The sequence below is a fragment of the Oryctolagus cuniculus genome, chromosome 14 (assembly GCF_964237555.1).
Source record: "Oryctolagus cuniculus chromosome 14, mOryCun1.1, whole genome shotgun sequence".
In the NCBI taxonomy this organism is placed as follows: domain Eukaryota; kingdom Metazoa; phylum Chordata; class Mammalia; order Lagomorpha; family Leporidae; genus Oryctolagus; species Oryctolagus cuniculus.
The window spans coordinates 10,321,628-10,335,953 of record NC_091445.1 but is presented as its reverse complement, the minus strand read 5'-3'; the positions used below and the strand labels follow the sequence as shown (position 1 = coordinate 10,335,953).

Sequence of the window (14,326 nt, the reverse complement as noted above, 5' to 3'; positions counted from 1 at the left end):
GTACGCCACACCTTAGTAACTAAGAACAACGGAAAATTACATCAACCTAATCTAGGCAGGGCTACTAATGTCCCAGGCCCTGCAGGAGTGAAGATGTGTGTCACTCCACTAGGTGAACAACAAACTGAACTGCTACTACAGGAAAAGGAAATACAGAATGGATAGTGGAAGAAAGTACTAGCGAGCATGTTACAATCACAGGGCCAGTTACAGAAATGAGGATTGTAACTGTTAAGAGAGTTGCTCTTTATTTTGTTATGAATACATTTGAGGTACATATACACACAGATATATACAGATATTTCCTTATATGTAAATATCTTTATCAAGCAATATAAGATGTATTGGCTTATCATATATTAGGTATTGGTATTTAAGTATTTGAGTTATGAGATGTCAAGAAGAGTAAACATCATTCAAGGATTTTGCCTTTTCTGGAGAAGGGGCTAGCAAATGTTCAGTTGTATGTTGGACATCTGTGTCACGTTAAAGTGGAATTATGACCTTATTATTGTGTCTATTTGGCGATAAAATGGGAGCTAAGAAAATGTCTGTAGCTGCCAAGTTGATAAAGGGGCTTGTAATTGTTAACTTTATGGGTCAAATTTGCCAGGATGTGTGATATCGAGGTATTGACTGAACACAGTTCTGGGCTTGTCTATGAGGTGTTGTTTATGGATGCTAGAGTTTGAACATGATTTGGCTCCTGAACTCATGTAGGCCTTCAGATCACAAAGTTCTAAGTTAATGGTACTAAGTGAATGGACACTTAATGAAGTTATGGTATTTAGGAAGTGGGCCTCTTGGATGGGCATGAGGTCATGGGGGGTGCACCCTCGTAAGTCAGTTCTTGTTAGAGGACTAGTTATAAAAGCCTGACTTGGGCCCAGTCCCTGTGTCTGCTTCCCAGTTGGTCATCCTGTCCATCCTCTACCTGTGCTCCAAGCTTCATTGTGGCCACCTGCATCAGAGGCTAAACCAATGGGGACACCCAATCTTGGATCCACACCTGCAAAACTATGAGCCAAATAACACTTTTCTCTATAATGTTTGCTTTCTTAGTTATTTTGGTGTGGCAAGGAAAAGCTGCCTAAGAAGATCAAGCTTGACATCACTAGGCTGAGTGAAGCAGTTTGCCCTCCCCAACACGAGCAGGCGTCACCCAATCTGTTCAATGTCTAAATGGCACAAAGGGTTCAGTAAAGAAAAACTGGCACTCCACACCTCTTGTTTGTTTATTTATTTGAAAGGCAGAACAATGGGTGGGAGAGTGGGGGGGGGGGAGATCTTCCACTTGCTTGCTATCTAAATGCTTGCAATAGTCAGGCTGAAGCCAGGAACTCTGTCAGCGTTTCTCATATGGGTGACAGGGATGCAAGTACTTGAGTCATCATCTGCTGCCTCCCAAGGTGTGTATTATCAGGAAGCTGGATTGGAAGTGGAGGCAAGACTCCATCCCAGGCACTGTGATATGCAATGTGGGCATCTCAAGTGGTGGCTTAACCCATTGTGTCATAACCCCTGCCCCTGTACCTCTTTAAGATTGGGCATTGATCTAATCCTGCGTTTGGACTAGAACATACACTACCAACATTCTTGGATCTCTAGCTAGACGGCAGTAGTAGTTCATAGGATTTCTCGGCCTCTATAACTGCATCAGCCAAGCATATAAGCCAATTCCAATATATAATATTATATATTACTTCTATTTGTATTATCCTATTGGTTTTGTTTCTCTGGAGAATCTTAATATAATTATGAACAGCAAAATTTGATTTTCATATAGTCTCCATTTTTCACATGCCATGAAATATTATTGTTTTTGAACTTTTAAAACCATTTAAAATCATAAAAACCATTCTTAGCTTGCAGACCACACAGAAAACAACCACTGGTTGGATTAGATCTGTGAGCCACAATTTGCTGACCCATATCCTAGAACATAAGCAGTCAATAGAGGAACTGAAATAAGTTACTGTTTTTAATTATTTTTATCACCTAAATGCTAGATTCTAAAATAACAAATAACTAAAGAGCCTGATGGCTTTTATTGCTCTATAATCAAAGGGTGTTTTAGTCCAACTGTGGGACAATGAGTTTATGAATTTCTTTCTTCACTACTTGTAGCCAGCCAGAATGTGCTCATCAGTTTTTTTAAAATGTGCATTAAACTTCACTGTGGTCATATCATGTATGTGAGGCCAACAAATGATTTAGCATCTTCCTTTTCTTTTTTAAAAAAGATTTATTTACTTGAAGGGGTTACACAGAGAGGAGAGGCAGAGAGAGAGAGAGAAAGATCTTCTATCCACTGGTTCACTCCCCAATTGGCCGCAAAGGCCGGAGCTGCGCCAGAGCCAGGAGCTTCTTCTGGGTCTCCCATGTGGGTGCAGGGGCCCAAGCACTTGGACCATCCTCTGCTGCTCTCCCAGGTCATAGCAGAGAGCTGGATTGGAAGTGGAGCAGCCAGGACTCGAACTGGCACCCATATGGGATGCCAGCGCTTCAGGCCAGGGCATTAACCCGCTACACCATGGTGCCATCCCCTAGCATCTTCCTTTTCTAAGGGTAGCAAGTAATAAAAGCATGATTTCTTTCAATCAGCCTAACAGAATGGGATAAAGGCTCCCCATTACACAAGCTGTAAAGATCGTTTACCCAGTGCTTCTTTAAGTGTGGCCCATGTTCCCAGCACTACTGGGAATCAATTAGAAAAACACACCTTTCAGTCTGCCCAACACTGGCTTAATGAGAAAATCATCAGTCTGCTTTAACAAACTCTCTAAATGGGTATAATGAATATGAGAGTTGAACTCGTTAGGAATGATTTATATATAAGAGTTCCACATCAGCTTGACCAGATTGGATCTCTGTGGTTTTTTTGTTGTTGTGACTTTTTTTTTTTTTTTTTTTTTTTTTTTTTTTTGAGACAGGAGGAATTATCATGTGCTGGTTCACTCCCCATATGCCCATGATTGCTGAGACGGGGACAGGTCAAAGCTGGAGCCTGGAAAAGAATCCAGGTCTCCCATATTAGGTGGCAGGAACACAATTACTGAGGCATCACCATTTTCTCCCAAGGTCTGCAAAAAAAGCAGGAACTTGGAGTCAGAGCTAGAACCAGCCATTAAACCCAGTTACTCCGATGTGGGATGCAAGTGTCTTAACTGATATTTTAATCACCATGTCAAGTGCCAGCAAGTTTTGTTAGGAAAAGAGGCACAGAATAGAGAGGAAGCAATGTACGAATTTACAGCCAGACTGAATTTATTCAGAGAAAATAAATCTGTAGAGGTGGGTGACCAACTGCCCACGTGCATACTTAAGGAACAAGTAGCAGGAGGCCAGACTCCAGGGGCCTGGCCTTTTTATATTTTAGGAGGTCTGGGGATGGGGGTGGGGTAGGGGGTTCAGCAGGCAGAGGGGAATTCGTGCAACTGGTCTTTCAGGTGGCTGTAAGGGGTGGGGTATGAAATCAATAGGGCATGAGACCCAGTTGAGTTTCAGGGGCAAGAAATACATTCCAGTGTTTATCTGTTTTGGGCAATGAGAGAGAATGGCTGAGGCCGATGTCCTTATTCCATCATGTTTTGTTTTTTTTTTTTTTTTTGTTAATTTATTTGAGAGGCAGAGATTCAGGGAGGCAGGAGAGAGTTTCTTTCCATTTGTTCCCTTTCCAAATGCCCACAATGTCTGGTGCAGGGCTAGACCTGAAGCCAAGACTCAGGAGCACAATCGAGATCTCCCACATGGGCGATAGGGACCCAATTACCTGATCCATCACTGGTGCCTCCAAGGGTCTGTATTACCAGGAAAGTGGAGTCAAGAGCAGAAGCCAGGACTCAAACCTAAGCACACCAATGTGGAGCAGGTCAAATGCCCACCCTTTCAGGGCCTTGTAATGCCACCACTGCATCCAACTTGTAGGCCTTTGAAAGGCTGAATAATTTTATGTTCGCAAAAACTTCCTCACCTAATGTTAATCTTTAGAAAAACCTAAAATTTTTATCAACAATGATTTCTAAGCCATGCTTCAAATTTCACATCAAAATATATAATGTATTACCATCACATTGCATATGTTACATGATAAAGATGCTACACTATGTATTGCTCTACCTAGGAGCATGATGAAACATTCATTTCATAATCCAACATCACATCCAGCTAATCTGAGCACAGATATTGAGTATCACTATGGAATTTATCCCTTCATTCTATTTTCTTTTAATGAGGATTTTGTAAAGGACTCTTTATCAAGACAGTCAAATAATTTCCAGAATAAAGTGATGCAACTCTAATCATTTTACTCTTAAAATTTTTTACTCATTACACACATGACTCAACTTGACATTAAAAACCCTGTGCAAATCTTCCTGCTAATTCAAATCTCATTTAGAGTCTCATTTAGAAGCATGGAAATTGTACTTTGAAAATATTGGGATAGGGAATGGGTGTTTTCCCTGACAACTGGAATGTCTGCATTCCTGCATCCTATATAAAAATGTTGGGTTTAATTCCTAAATCTGTCTCCTGACAGCTTCCCACCAGTGCATATCCTGGGAGGTAGTATGATGGCTCAAGTAATTGGATTGCAGCTACCGATGTGGGAGACCTGGATCGTATTTCAAGCTCCAGCCCTGCTGCAATAATTCAGAGTAATACTACTTTTTAGTTGGAACTCAGAATGCAAATAGGTAAAGGCACCAAGTTCTAAGTCCCCACTCTGCCTTCAATTAGAGAAGTAGAAAAGAAATAAACTGGTGCTCAATGGAGTGAATAGTAAAAAAATATCACTCAGGCTAAGTGACTAATGCCGCATCCAGCCTGCTCACTTTATTAAGAATTGTACACAAGCCTTAACATTAGCCTATCACCAACTTTATTCCACAGATGCTTGGATACAGCCCAATTCCTACTATACCTGAAAAAGACAGTTAATTTTCTTAGACTACGATTTGTTTAAGGTTTAAAAAATAGACCAGGAACACCAGGTTTTTCATATTTATCTTCCTAAATGAACCATGACACTCAACAATTTGACTTAGATCCCTGTGGAAATCATAGTCTGCCAACTCTGCCAAATGCCCGTTTGTAGCTGCTTCTATTTAAAACGAAGGAGTTGTCAAATAGCTCACAGAAGAACAAAAGCCACTGAAATGATGCACAGAACTGCCACAAACCCAAGATTGCACACACATACTCTACTTATCTGGATTACTTCTCTCCCTGCCTGCCTTTTGTACCTTTTTCTTTCTTCCTTGTAAGTTCTTCTTTCTCCATCTCCACCAGCTCTTAGTTGTCCATAGTGCATTGGACTCAGACCGCCATGTCCTCTTCAGCATCATCACGTCTTCTTCCCTCTTCCCTACTTTTTAGCAATGCACTGGTCTAGACTACGGACACATGTTCGATGGCACGGATCTCCAAAATGATCAACCACAAATGATAAAATTTAAGGAATTCTAAAACCGTAGCAAACCACAACTGCACCAAAAAGGGGGGGGGCTCCCCCTTTCTTAAATTTGTAAGACATTTTCATAGAAAGCAGAGTAAAGTCATCTTCCACCTGCTTTCACCCCTGTGGACGTTTCAAGACCTAAACTCCGTGTCTCGTCATCATCATCTGATTTTTGGATGAAATTTTCCTGGGGGCTTTGATACACAGAACTAGGTTTCCTTAAATGCGACAAACAGAACTGGCAAAGACTTAACTAATACGGATTTTGTACCTCAAGTGCAATTTTGGAAGCTGTAAACCTCTGTGACGGTAGTTATCGTTAAGACTCCCCAGAGTCCTTTACGAAGATGAGAATCTCAGGAGAACCCCGCAACCACCAGGACTCCCGGCTCCCGAGAGGAACTGGAAGCGGGCGCAAGCGTTACCCACAGGAAGGCAGGGGAGGCGGACAGACGAGGCCCCACTAGTGGCAAGACGGCAGCGTCCCACGTGCACTGCTCCGGTCGGCCAGCCCTGTTCTGCTCTCGGATGGTGACAGGGCTCCCAGGACACTGGTGTCCTCGGCTCTCCCGCCAAACACCCACGAACGCCTCCGCTGCAGGCCTCAAGGACGCAAGATGGCTGCCGACTTCGCGGCTCCCTCGGCGGTGCCCCGCCTCTCCTCAAACACCTTCCCCTTCAACACGGTCACCCTCCCTCGGGAATCTCCCTCAGCCTACTCCTCCCCTCACGCCTCGTCCCCTTCGGGTGCCCTCGGACCAGGCTTCCTTAAGCACCGGCTACAAGGGCCAACGCGCAGTCCCCAGCTCCCTGACCCGAGGGGGCGGGAAAGCCCGCGGCCCCGCCCACGTGCGTCGCAGGAGCCGCGCCGCATCCCGCCCTCCCAGGTTGCTCCGCGCAGGGCTCGGCACGTGATCGTGACGTCAGCGCGCGCGCCGCCGGCCTGGCGCACTCTCGGCTTCCGCGATCCCGCCGCGCTCGGGCTCGGACTTCGCCATGTACCACAACAGCAGCCAGAAAAGGCACTGGACTTTCGCCAGTGAGGAGCAGCTGGGCCGACTGCGGGCCGACGCCAACCGCAAATTCAAATGCAAAGCGGTGGCGAACGGGAAGGTGAGATTCCCCTCGAGGGGCGAGGGGCCGGTGCGGTGCGCGGCTCTCAGCCTGGTCGGCGGCGGGAGCTCCCCGGGCGCCCCCCGCGGCCTCTGCCTCGGCGGCGCGGGTGTGCGTGCGGGTGTTGGACAAGTGGGCGGGCGCCTTGCCGGGGTCCGAGTCGAGCCAGCGCAGTCCCCGCGTCGGGAGGCAGACGAGTAACTAGTGCTCGTAGCACGCTGAGAGCGCGCGGGCGGGCGCCTTCCACTCGCCCCGAGGGGATGGCGGGGAAGGCTTTTCCCCCGGGTGCAGGGTGCGGGAGATCGCGCGGGTGAAAAGTGGGCGGCGAGAAGTTGCCGGGCGGTGCGAGGTGTGTGGCTGCTGCTGCGGAGGGGGGGAGGGGTGGTCGCAGGGGCTGGGGAGGGCAGGCGAGGGACTTGGAATCTGTACTGAAAAGGCGGGAAACCTTGCAGAAATTCCAGCGGGAAATTAACTTTCTGGGATCTTGGTTCTGGAAGGCGATCTCAGGCAGCCTGGAGGGGAGCGCGTCAGGCGAGGCAGAGAGGAGACCCTGAGCCCAGCCAGTTGAAGACTGCCCACGGCCCCATAGCCACATCCCTTCCGTTAGGGGTCCCCGCCGGCTTTAATCCGTCAGCTCCACCCCTACCCCACCCCCCACCCACCCAGCACACGCCTCACTCCAGCAAGGGTCCCATGCGCCAGACCTGTTGGTACTGAGCTGCTCTAACTCACGTGTGTTTGCTATCACTGTGTTGCACCTGTGCTAACGATCGAGCGCTACTTTTAAAATAAAGTGCCCAGGACTGGGTAGCTTACAACAGCAGAAGTAGTGAAGGTGCTTACTGTTTCCTGTCGCAGCTGTGTGACATGATGGTTGACGGACAGAGAGATGCTGGAAGTTTGCCAACCACTGGAAGACCGTGTGCTTTTCGATTTATAATCGATGGCATCAGATCTGTTAGCATACGTATGCACGGACTTGGCTTCATGAAGTTCAGCTGACAGTCTGAGGCATTGAAATGACCACATACACTCTGACATGTTTTCCTGAAGCTGTTTTGTTTATGATGAGCGAGTCTAAAGAGAAAATGAGGCGTGGTGTATTTGTGTTTGTTCGAGAGGAAAGCTAAATGTAGTAAGAGAAGGCTTTGACGGTATTTAATTCACTGAACCTGTGCTCTGATTTTTGATCAAAAGGTTCTTCCAAATGATCCAGTGTTTCTTGAGCCTCACGAAGAAATGACACTCTGCAAATACTATGAGAAAAGATTACTGGAATTCTGTTCCGTGTTTAAGCCAACAATGCCAAGGTCTGTTGTGGTAAGTTATGGTGGCTTTGGAGTTTAATGTCCTTTTAGTGACTTATGAAATCTGACCTCTTTGAAATCTAATAAATTTTCTGTTGACTGCTCAAAAATTTACCTTGGTTTTAATTGTTCAGTTTTTGCTGTATATTTTTCAATAAAGGCCAAAAATTATGAATTACTGTATTGTGTCTTGCAAAGTATTTCTTAGTCACATTTCATAGTCAAAAGAGCCTAGAGGTCTAGTAGACAGGCAGTGACAGCTCATTCAATAGAAGAATAAAAAATCAAATTGCTTTCCAGTTGTTCACTAGTGAACAGTAGAACTGGAACCAGAACGCAGACCAGTGCTTTTTCAAAGGTACCTGTTTGAAATACTGTGTTCATTTATCAGTTGTAATCATATGCTGCAGCTGAAATTCATGCCACAGATTGGTTTTTAAGATTTATTTGTTGGAAAGGCAGACTTGGAGAGACAGGCAGAGATGTCCATCCGCTGCTTCACTCCCCAGATGGCCCCAGTGGCCTAGGTTGGACCAGGCCAAAGCCAGAAGCTTCATACAAGTCTTGCACATGGGTAATCGGGACCCACTTGGATCATCCTCCACTGCTTTTCGCAAGTCATCAGCCAGGAGCCGGGTCAGAATAAGATTCCAGCATTGCTGGTAGCAGCTTTTACCTGCTAAGCCACAACAACGGCCCTGACAAGATTTTTTTAAGATTTATTTATTTATTCAGAAGGCAGAAGATCTTCCATCCACTGGTTCACCCCACAAATACCCACAATAACCTGGGCTGGGGCAGGCTGAAGGCAGGAGCTAGAAACTCTGCCCAGGTCCCCCACATGGGTGGCAGGGTCCCAAATACTTGGACCATCATCTGCTGCTTTACCAAGTGCATTAGTAGGAAGCTAGATCGAAAGCAGAGCAGGGGCCAGTGTTGTGGTGTATCGGGTTAAAGCCACCGCCTGTGTCGCCGGCATCCCATGTGGGTGCCAGTTCAAATCCTGTTTGCTCCACTTCTGATCCAGGTCCCGGCTAATGTACCTGGGAAAGCAACAAAAGGTGGCCCAAGTCTTTGGGCCCTTGCACCCATGTGGGAGACCTGGAAGACACTCCTGGCTTCGGTTTGGCCCAGCTTCGGCTGTTGCAGGTATTTGGGGAGTAAACCAGAAGATGTAAGATCCCCATCTCTCCCTCTTTCTCTAATTCTGCCTTTCAAATAAATAAATCTTATACACACACACATAGATATATTAGAGCAGCCAGGACGGGAACTGATACTCCTAAATGGGATGGCAGTGTTGTAAGCTACAGCTGTTGCAAGCTGTGGCTTAGCCCCCTGTGACACAATACTGGTCCTCATAAGGTGTTTTTTTTTTTTTCTTAATTAGTGGAAATGCTGCAGGTTTATCTTTGGTTTTGAAAATTCTTATGATTGATTGAGGTACATGGTTTTCAGGACCTTGTTTTTTTATTTGCCAGGGTCAACAATGATAAGGAAAACTAGGTAGCTGAAACTAAAAAACTGAAAGATAAGAGCTGGCATCGAGCAATAGTGTATAAAGCCACCACCTACATCCCTGGCATCCCCTATGGGTGCTGGTTTGGGTCCCAGTTGCTCCACCTCCAATCCAGTTCATAATGCCCTGGGGAAAGCAACAGAAGATAGCTCATTTGCTTGGGACCCTCCCAGCCTAAGTGGGGGACCCAGATGAAGCTCCTGGCTTTGTCCTGGCCCAGCTCTGGCTGTTGCAGCTATCTGAGGAGTGAACCAGCAGATGGAAGATTTTCTATCGTTCTCTTTCAAATAAATCTTTAAAAAAAAATTTAACTCCTAAAGAGTGAAAAACCAGAGTGGAGAAGTAGAGAGGGTGTGGGAAATAGTTTTACTTTGCTTATTACCCATTTATTATAAAGATCAAATGTGAAAATCTTAAGTTTTAGAGTAAATAACTTCATGTCCCAGTAGCGAACAACTTTCAGTATCTCTGTAGTTGAAAAAAATTGAAGTATATTGGAAAAGTTAAGAACAAAACTATTTATAGTGTTTTTGTAGTTTACCAAGCTTTTATCTGAGAGAGCAAAGATTTAAGAATTTTAGATAAACTTGATTTGTATCTTTCTCCATGTTTGGTTCTGTTTTGTTCTAAGAGAACTGCAAAATGAAGTATTTGGTTTCAGTTGTCTTTTTTTTTTTTTTTTTGAGATTAATTGATTTATTTGAAAGAGTTACACAGAAAGGAGAAGTAGAAGCAGAGAGAGGTCTTCCATCTGCTGGTTCACTCCCCAAGTGGCCACAACGGCCGGAGCTGTGCTGATCTGAAGCCAGGAGCTTCCTCCAGGTCTCCCACATGTGTGCAGGGGCCCAAGGACTTGGGCCAGCTGCTACTGCTTTCCCAGGCCACAGCAGAGAGATAGATCTGAAGTAGAGCATCCAGGACTTGAACCGGCGCCTATATAGGATACCGGCACTGCAGGTGGTGGCTTTACCTGCTATGCTGATGAGTGGTCATTTTGGATGAAAAAACAGATTCCTTGAGTGAAATTTTTTTGGGAATTTATCCAACACATTTATTTATGATTGAAGAATTTTGTTTCATATAAAGTGATAAAATGATAAATAATTTAAGTGAAATACTTTTTTTCTACGATAAAATAAGTAAGAGGTTATTGTCACTGATTCTAGCCAAGTGATTTAATGATTGAAAGTACATACAAGTCTTAGTTGAATCCAGCCCTGTCCCTTATTAGATGTGTGAGTTCAGCCTTGTTGATACTCAGTTTCCATCTCTATGGATATACTAGTACTGCACCAGGCTGTATAAGAATTGAAGTAGGATGATAGTTTTCTGCTTGGCAGAGTCTGGCGTTCAGTAAATGGTAGGTGCACATTTTGTGGTTCTGTGACAGTGATCATGGTTATATGACACATCTGAAGTACATTTACAGAGAAGACTTAATACCACAACTGTTGCTAGTATTTTTTCAGGATTGGCACATTTGTATTCTTTTGGTTTTCTAATTAAAAAAATTTTTTGTTGATGTGAATTATAAAATACATAACATTTTTAAAATCCAGGGACCATAGGGAAGATAGCTGAGGGTGGGCTGGGAAAGAGCAAATAACTGGTAGAAAATGTCTTTGGCTCTGTTTCTTTCATTTTTCAGCACAGTTTATTTTGATTAAAGAATTAACAGGTATTGGTATTTGTACACTGAACCATTACAAAGAAACATGTAACATGTGAATAGAATAATATAGATATGTATTTTTTTTTTATCTCAGGGGACAGCTTGTATGTATTTCAAGCGTTTTTATCTTAATAACTCAGTAATGGAATATCACCCCCGGATAATCATGTGAGTTTAAACCTCTCATTTGTTATTTTCACTAAAGACTTTAATGCTGTTTGAGTACTGTGTGAGTGTGTGTGTAATGTGTATGTGTATGTATATTTGTGTGGGAGGCTGTGTGAGAACTGACCTTCTAAAGGATAATTTAGGTTTGCATTCTTTTGTCCACTCAGAACTTAAGATCCTTGATTACCTGTACCTCATGTAATACTGATGGCATTTGAACTTCATCCTGTCCACATTCAAATTTATTTTTCTCAAACTTGCTATATCTTGTTAGTGATACTTTTGTTCTCCCAGTTGCTCAGAAACTCCTCTCCACGTTCAGTCACTTTACAGATCCTATAGCTTCATACTGATTTTAGTTGAACAAAGGTCTAGTTTTCTTTCTGCTCTATGCTGAGCACTATGGTTATAATTAAAGATGAAATTAATGTGCAGTTCATCAAAGAGCTTGCTGCCAATTCCGTTTTCCCGCTTGTTTTTGTTTTTATTCTGGTTTCCACCAGTCAAGGTTAGGCCCTTGGTTTTACTTTCAGTATATTGATTTTTCCAGTGACTTTATTACTGGTTTCCTGCTCTAAACTTAAGGCAGTGGCCACATGAGTTTGACAAGCTTCTCCCTTAACTAATGATCTCCTGTCTACACTTGGAGACTTCCCACCGAGAGCATTCAGCAGTAGTCCTTTGACCTTCTTTTGTTCCATTACTATTAAGGTGCAATGTGTATATTCTTATATTTTTAACTATTATGTTGTCTATATCTCATGCAAAGTATTTAGTTATTTTGTTTTTCCAAGGTGCAGTTGAACTATACCTGTATAATTGCCATTGAGCCAATGATGGTTGAATGCTATGGATAAATTAGGTGGTTCAACCTAATTTTATAGTTTGTTTACTGTTTCATAATAAAAATGTGAGCAGGAACTACTCTTTAAAAATATTTCCTTCATTGTCTAGCACAGTCATTTGTTAATATGCCATTTTAGAAAGTACTTCTAGAAATTTAGATATTTCTCACTGTATGTACCTGTCCTTCTACTTACTCCTATCTCTCCTCCCCTTATTTTTTTCCTTTAGGCTTACATGTGTGTTTTTGGCCTGCAAAGTGGATGAATTCAATGTATCTAGTCCTCAGTTTGTTGGAAATCTTCGGGAGAGTCCTCTTGGACAGGAAAAGGCACTAGAACAGATTTTGGAATATGAACTACTGCTTATACAGCAACTTAATTTCCACCTTATTGTCCACAATCCTTACAGACCGTTTGAGGGCTTCCTCATTGATTTAAAGGTAAACTTGCTGCTGAAAAGTAAACTAGTACAGTGTACTTCTTTGGTGTTGTTCATTACTCCTCCTCTTCCCCCCAAATCCAAAACTTTAAGACCTGTAATGTTACAACATGGATGTAAACTGAGTTCTGGCTCAGACCTCTAGATTGTAAACTTTTGGGTGCATCTGAATTACCTGGAGAGCTTGTTAATTCTGTTTTTGGGTGAGACTTGCGGAGTTTCTCATTAGTGATCTGCAAGTCCTAGTTCAGCCAGCATAATGAATGCTTTTAAGCAGTGAAGGTTACTCCTCTAACCTGAAGTATGTTGACACAGATCTAGGCTGGGTGATTGAAAGACTCACAAAAAGACCTTAATTTTCAACTTAAAAGATTGCTAATTCTGTTTGATACTGAGTGAACTAGAGTCAGTAAGTAGGCATCAAAAATAGAAGCAAGTCAAAGGCAGTCTAAGTTGTTTGGCCCTGAAAGAAGTTAGGTAGTCAGAAAGGATCATTTAAAGTGAAATTCAGAGCAAGGATAAGAATTAGGTTAGGGAAGAGCATCCAGGTAAGAGGGACCTTCCTGGTCAAAGGCTCAGATCAAGAAACTCTGATGCCTTTAAGAACCTAAATGTAGTCTAGAGATACAGGGTGACAGGTATCCCGGAGAGCTGTTGTCTGAGTGGCAAGCAGAGTCCAGACTCCAGAGACAGATGCTGGAAGACTTTGAATAAAGCAAAGGAAGCCAGTGAAAAGTTTAAGTTCATCAAGTGGCATGATTGAGTTTGCAGCTTTAGATTGTGTTGGGTTGTATTTATTGCTCGTATGTATGGGTCAGGCTTAATGTGAAGAACAAATTAGACTGGGTGATAGGATAACAGTGCTGTTAGACAAGTTCAGACAAAAGGTAGTGATTGGCTTTACTTATTAAGTGGCAGTGAGTACAACGAGAGCTTAACTGGGCATCTCAGCTCCTTTGTGGAATCAAAGGAATGTGAGGATTGATGGCATACAGAGAGTGAGACTAGAGTAAGACTCTGAATTTCTGACCTTGAGCATCCAAGTTAGATAGTAGTGCACTTCACAGCTCAAGGAAACATTGGCGCAGGAGAGATTGCTTGATGATGAAGGAATTTGCCTTACCTGCAGGACATCATTTGGATGTGGAGGTCAGAGGAGGTGACCAAGCTAGACATAGAGACTGCAGGTCACTGTCCGGGAGGATTTAGAGTGGCTTGGTTACAGGCCAGTAGAGAAATAAAGAAGCCAGTAAGGCTGTTGAATATTTGCAGAAGTAGGATTTGTTTGACAAGCAAAGTGGAGAACTTTAAAAGATGAGCATGGGCAGCTCTGCCACTCAGTTCAGGCAGAGCGCAATAAAATGGTCTTGTTTGCTGGATTTAGAACCAGACGTCACTTGTGATCTTGCAGAAATTGGTCTCTGGAGTGTGGAGGCAGAAAGCAGATTAGTGCTGTTTGGGGGAATAAATGGAAAGTGAGAAAAAAAGCAGTCATGCCTCACTAAACAATGGGGATACAGTCTGTGAAAATCATGGTTAGGTAATTTCACTGTGTGCAAATCCACAGCAGGGGTGGGGAACAGAGAGCCTGCAGAGTCTTGGTCTGGCAGCCAATTTCAAGTACTTGAAATTCAGTAAATTGGTAGCAGGCTAATTTTTAGGTTGATAGTTTTGTATGTCCTGTGAGTGCTAACTATCCAGACGGCCCTCAGCAGCTAGTTTCCCCACTCTCGTGGTTAGAGTGTACTCACGGAAACCTAAGTACTACTGCCAGCTTTTAAAGCTTGGCTGTTAGACACACG

At 43.6% G+C, this 14,326-nt stretch overlaps 1 protein-coding gene across 1 annotated transcript in view; it reads left to right on the top strand.

Annotated features, from left to right (window-relative positions):
• The first annotated feature begins 6,366 nt into the window (after window positions 1-6,366).
• CCNH (cyclin H) overlaps window positions 6,367-14,326 on the top strand; it is a 34,298-nt gene continuing 26,338 nt past the window's right edge. The window contains exons 1-4 of the mRNA XM_002713905.5: window positions 6,367-6,574; window positions 7,772-7,894; window positions 11,167-11,240; window positions 12,315-12,525. Of these exons, the coding sequence (XP_002713951.1) occupies window positions 6,458-6,574; window positions 7,772-7,894; window positions 11,167-11,240; window positions 12,315-12,525 (525 nt within the window). The 5' untranslated portion in view covers window positions 6,367-6,457. The remainder of the gene's footprint in view (window positions 6,575-7,771; window positions 7,895-11,166; window positions 11,241-12,314; window positions 12,526-14,326) is intronic.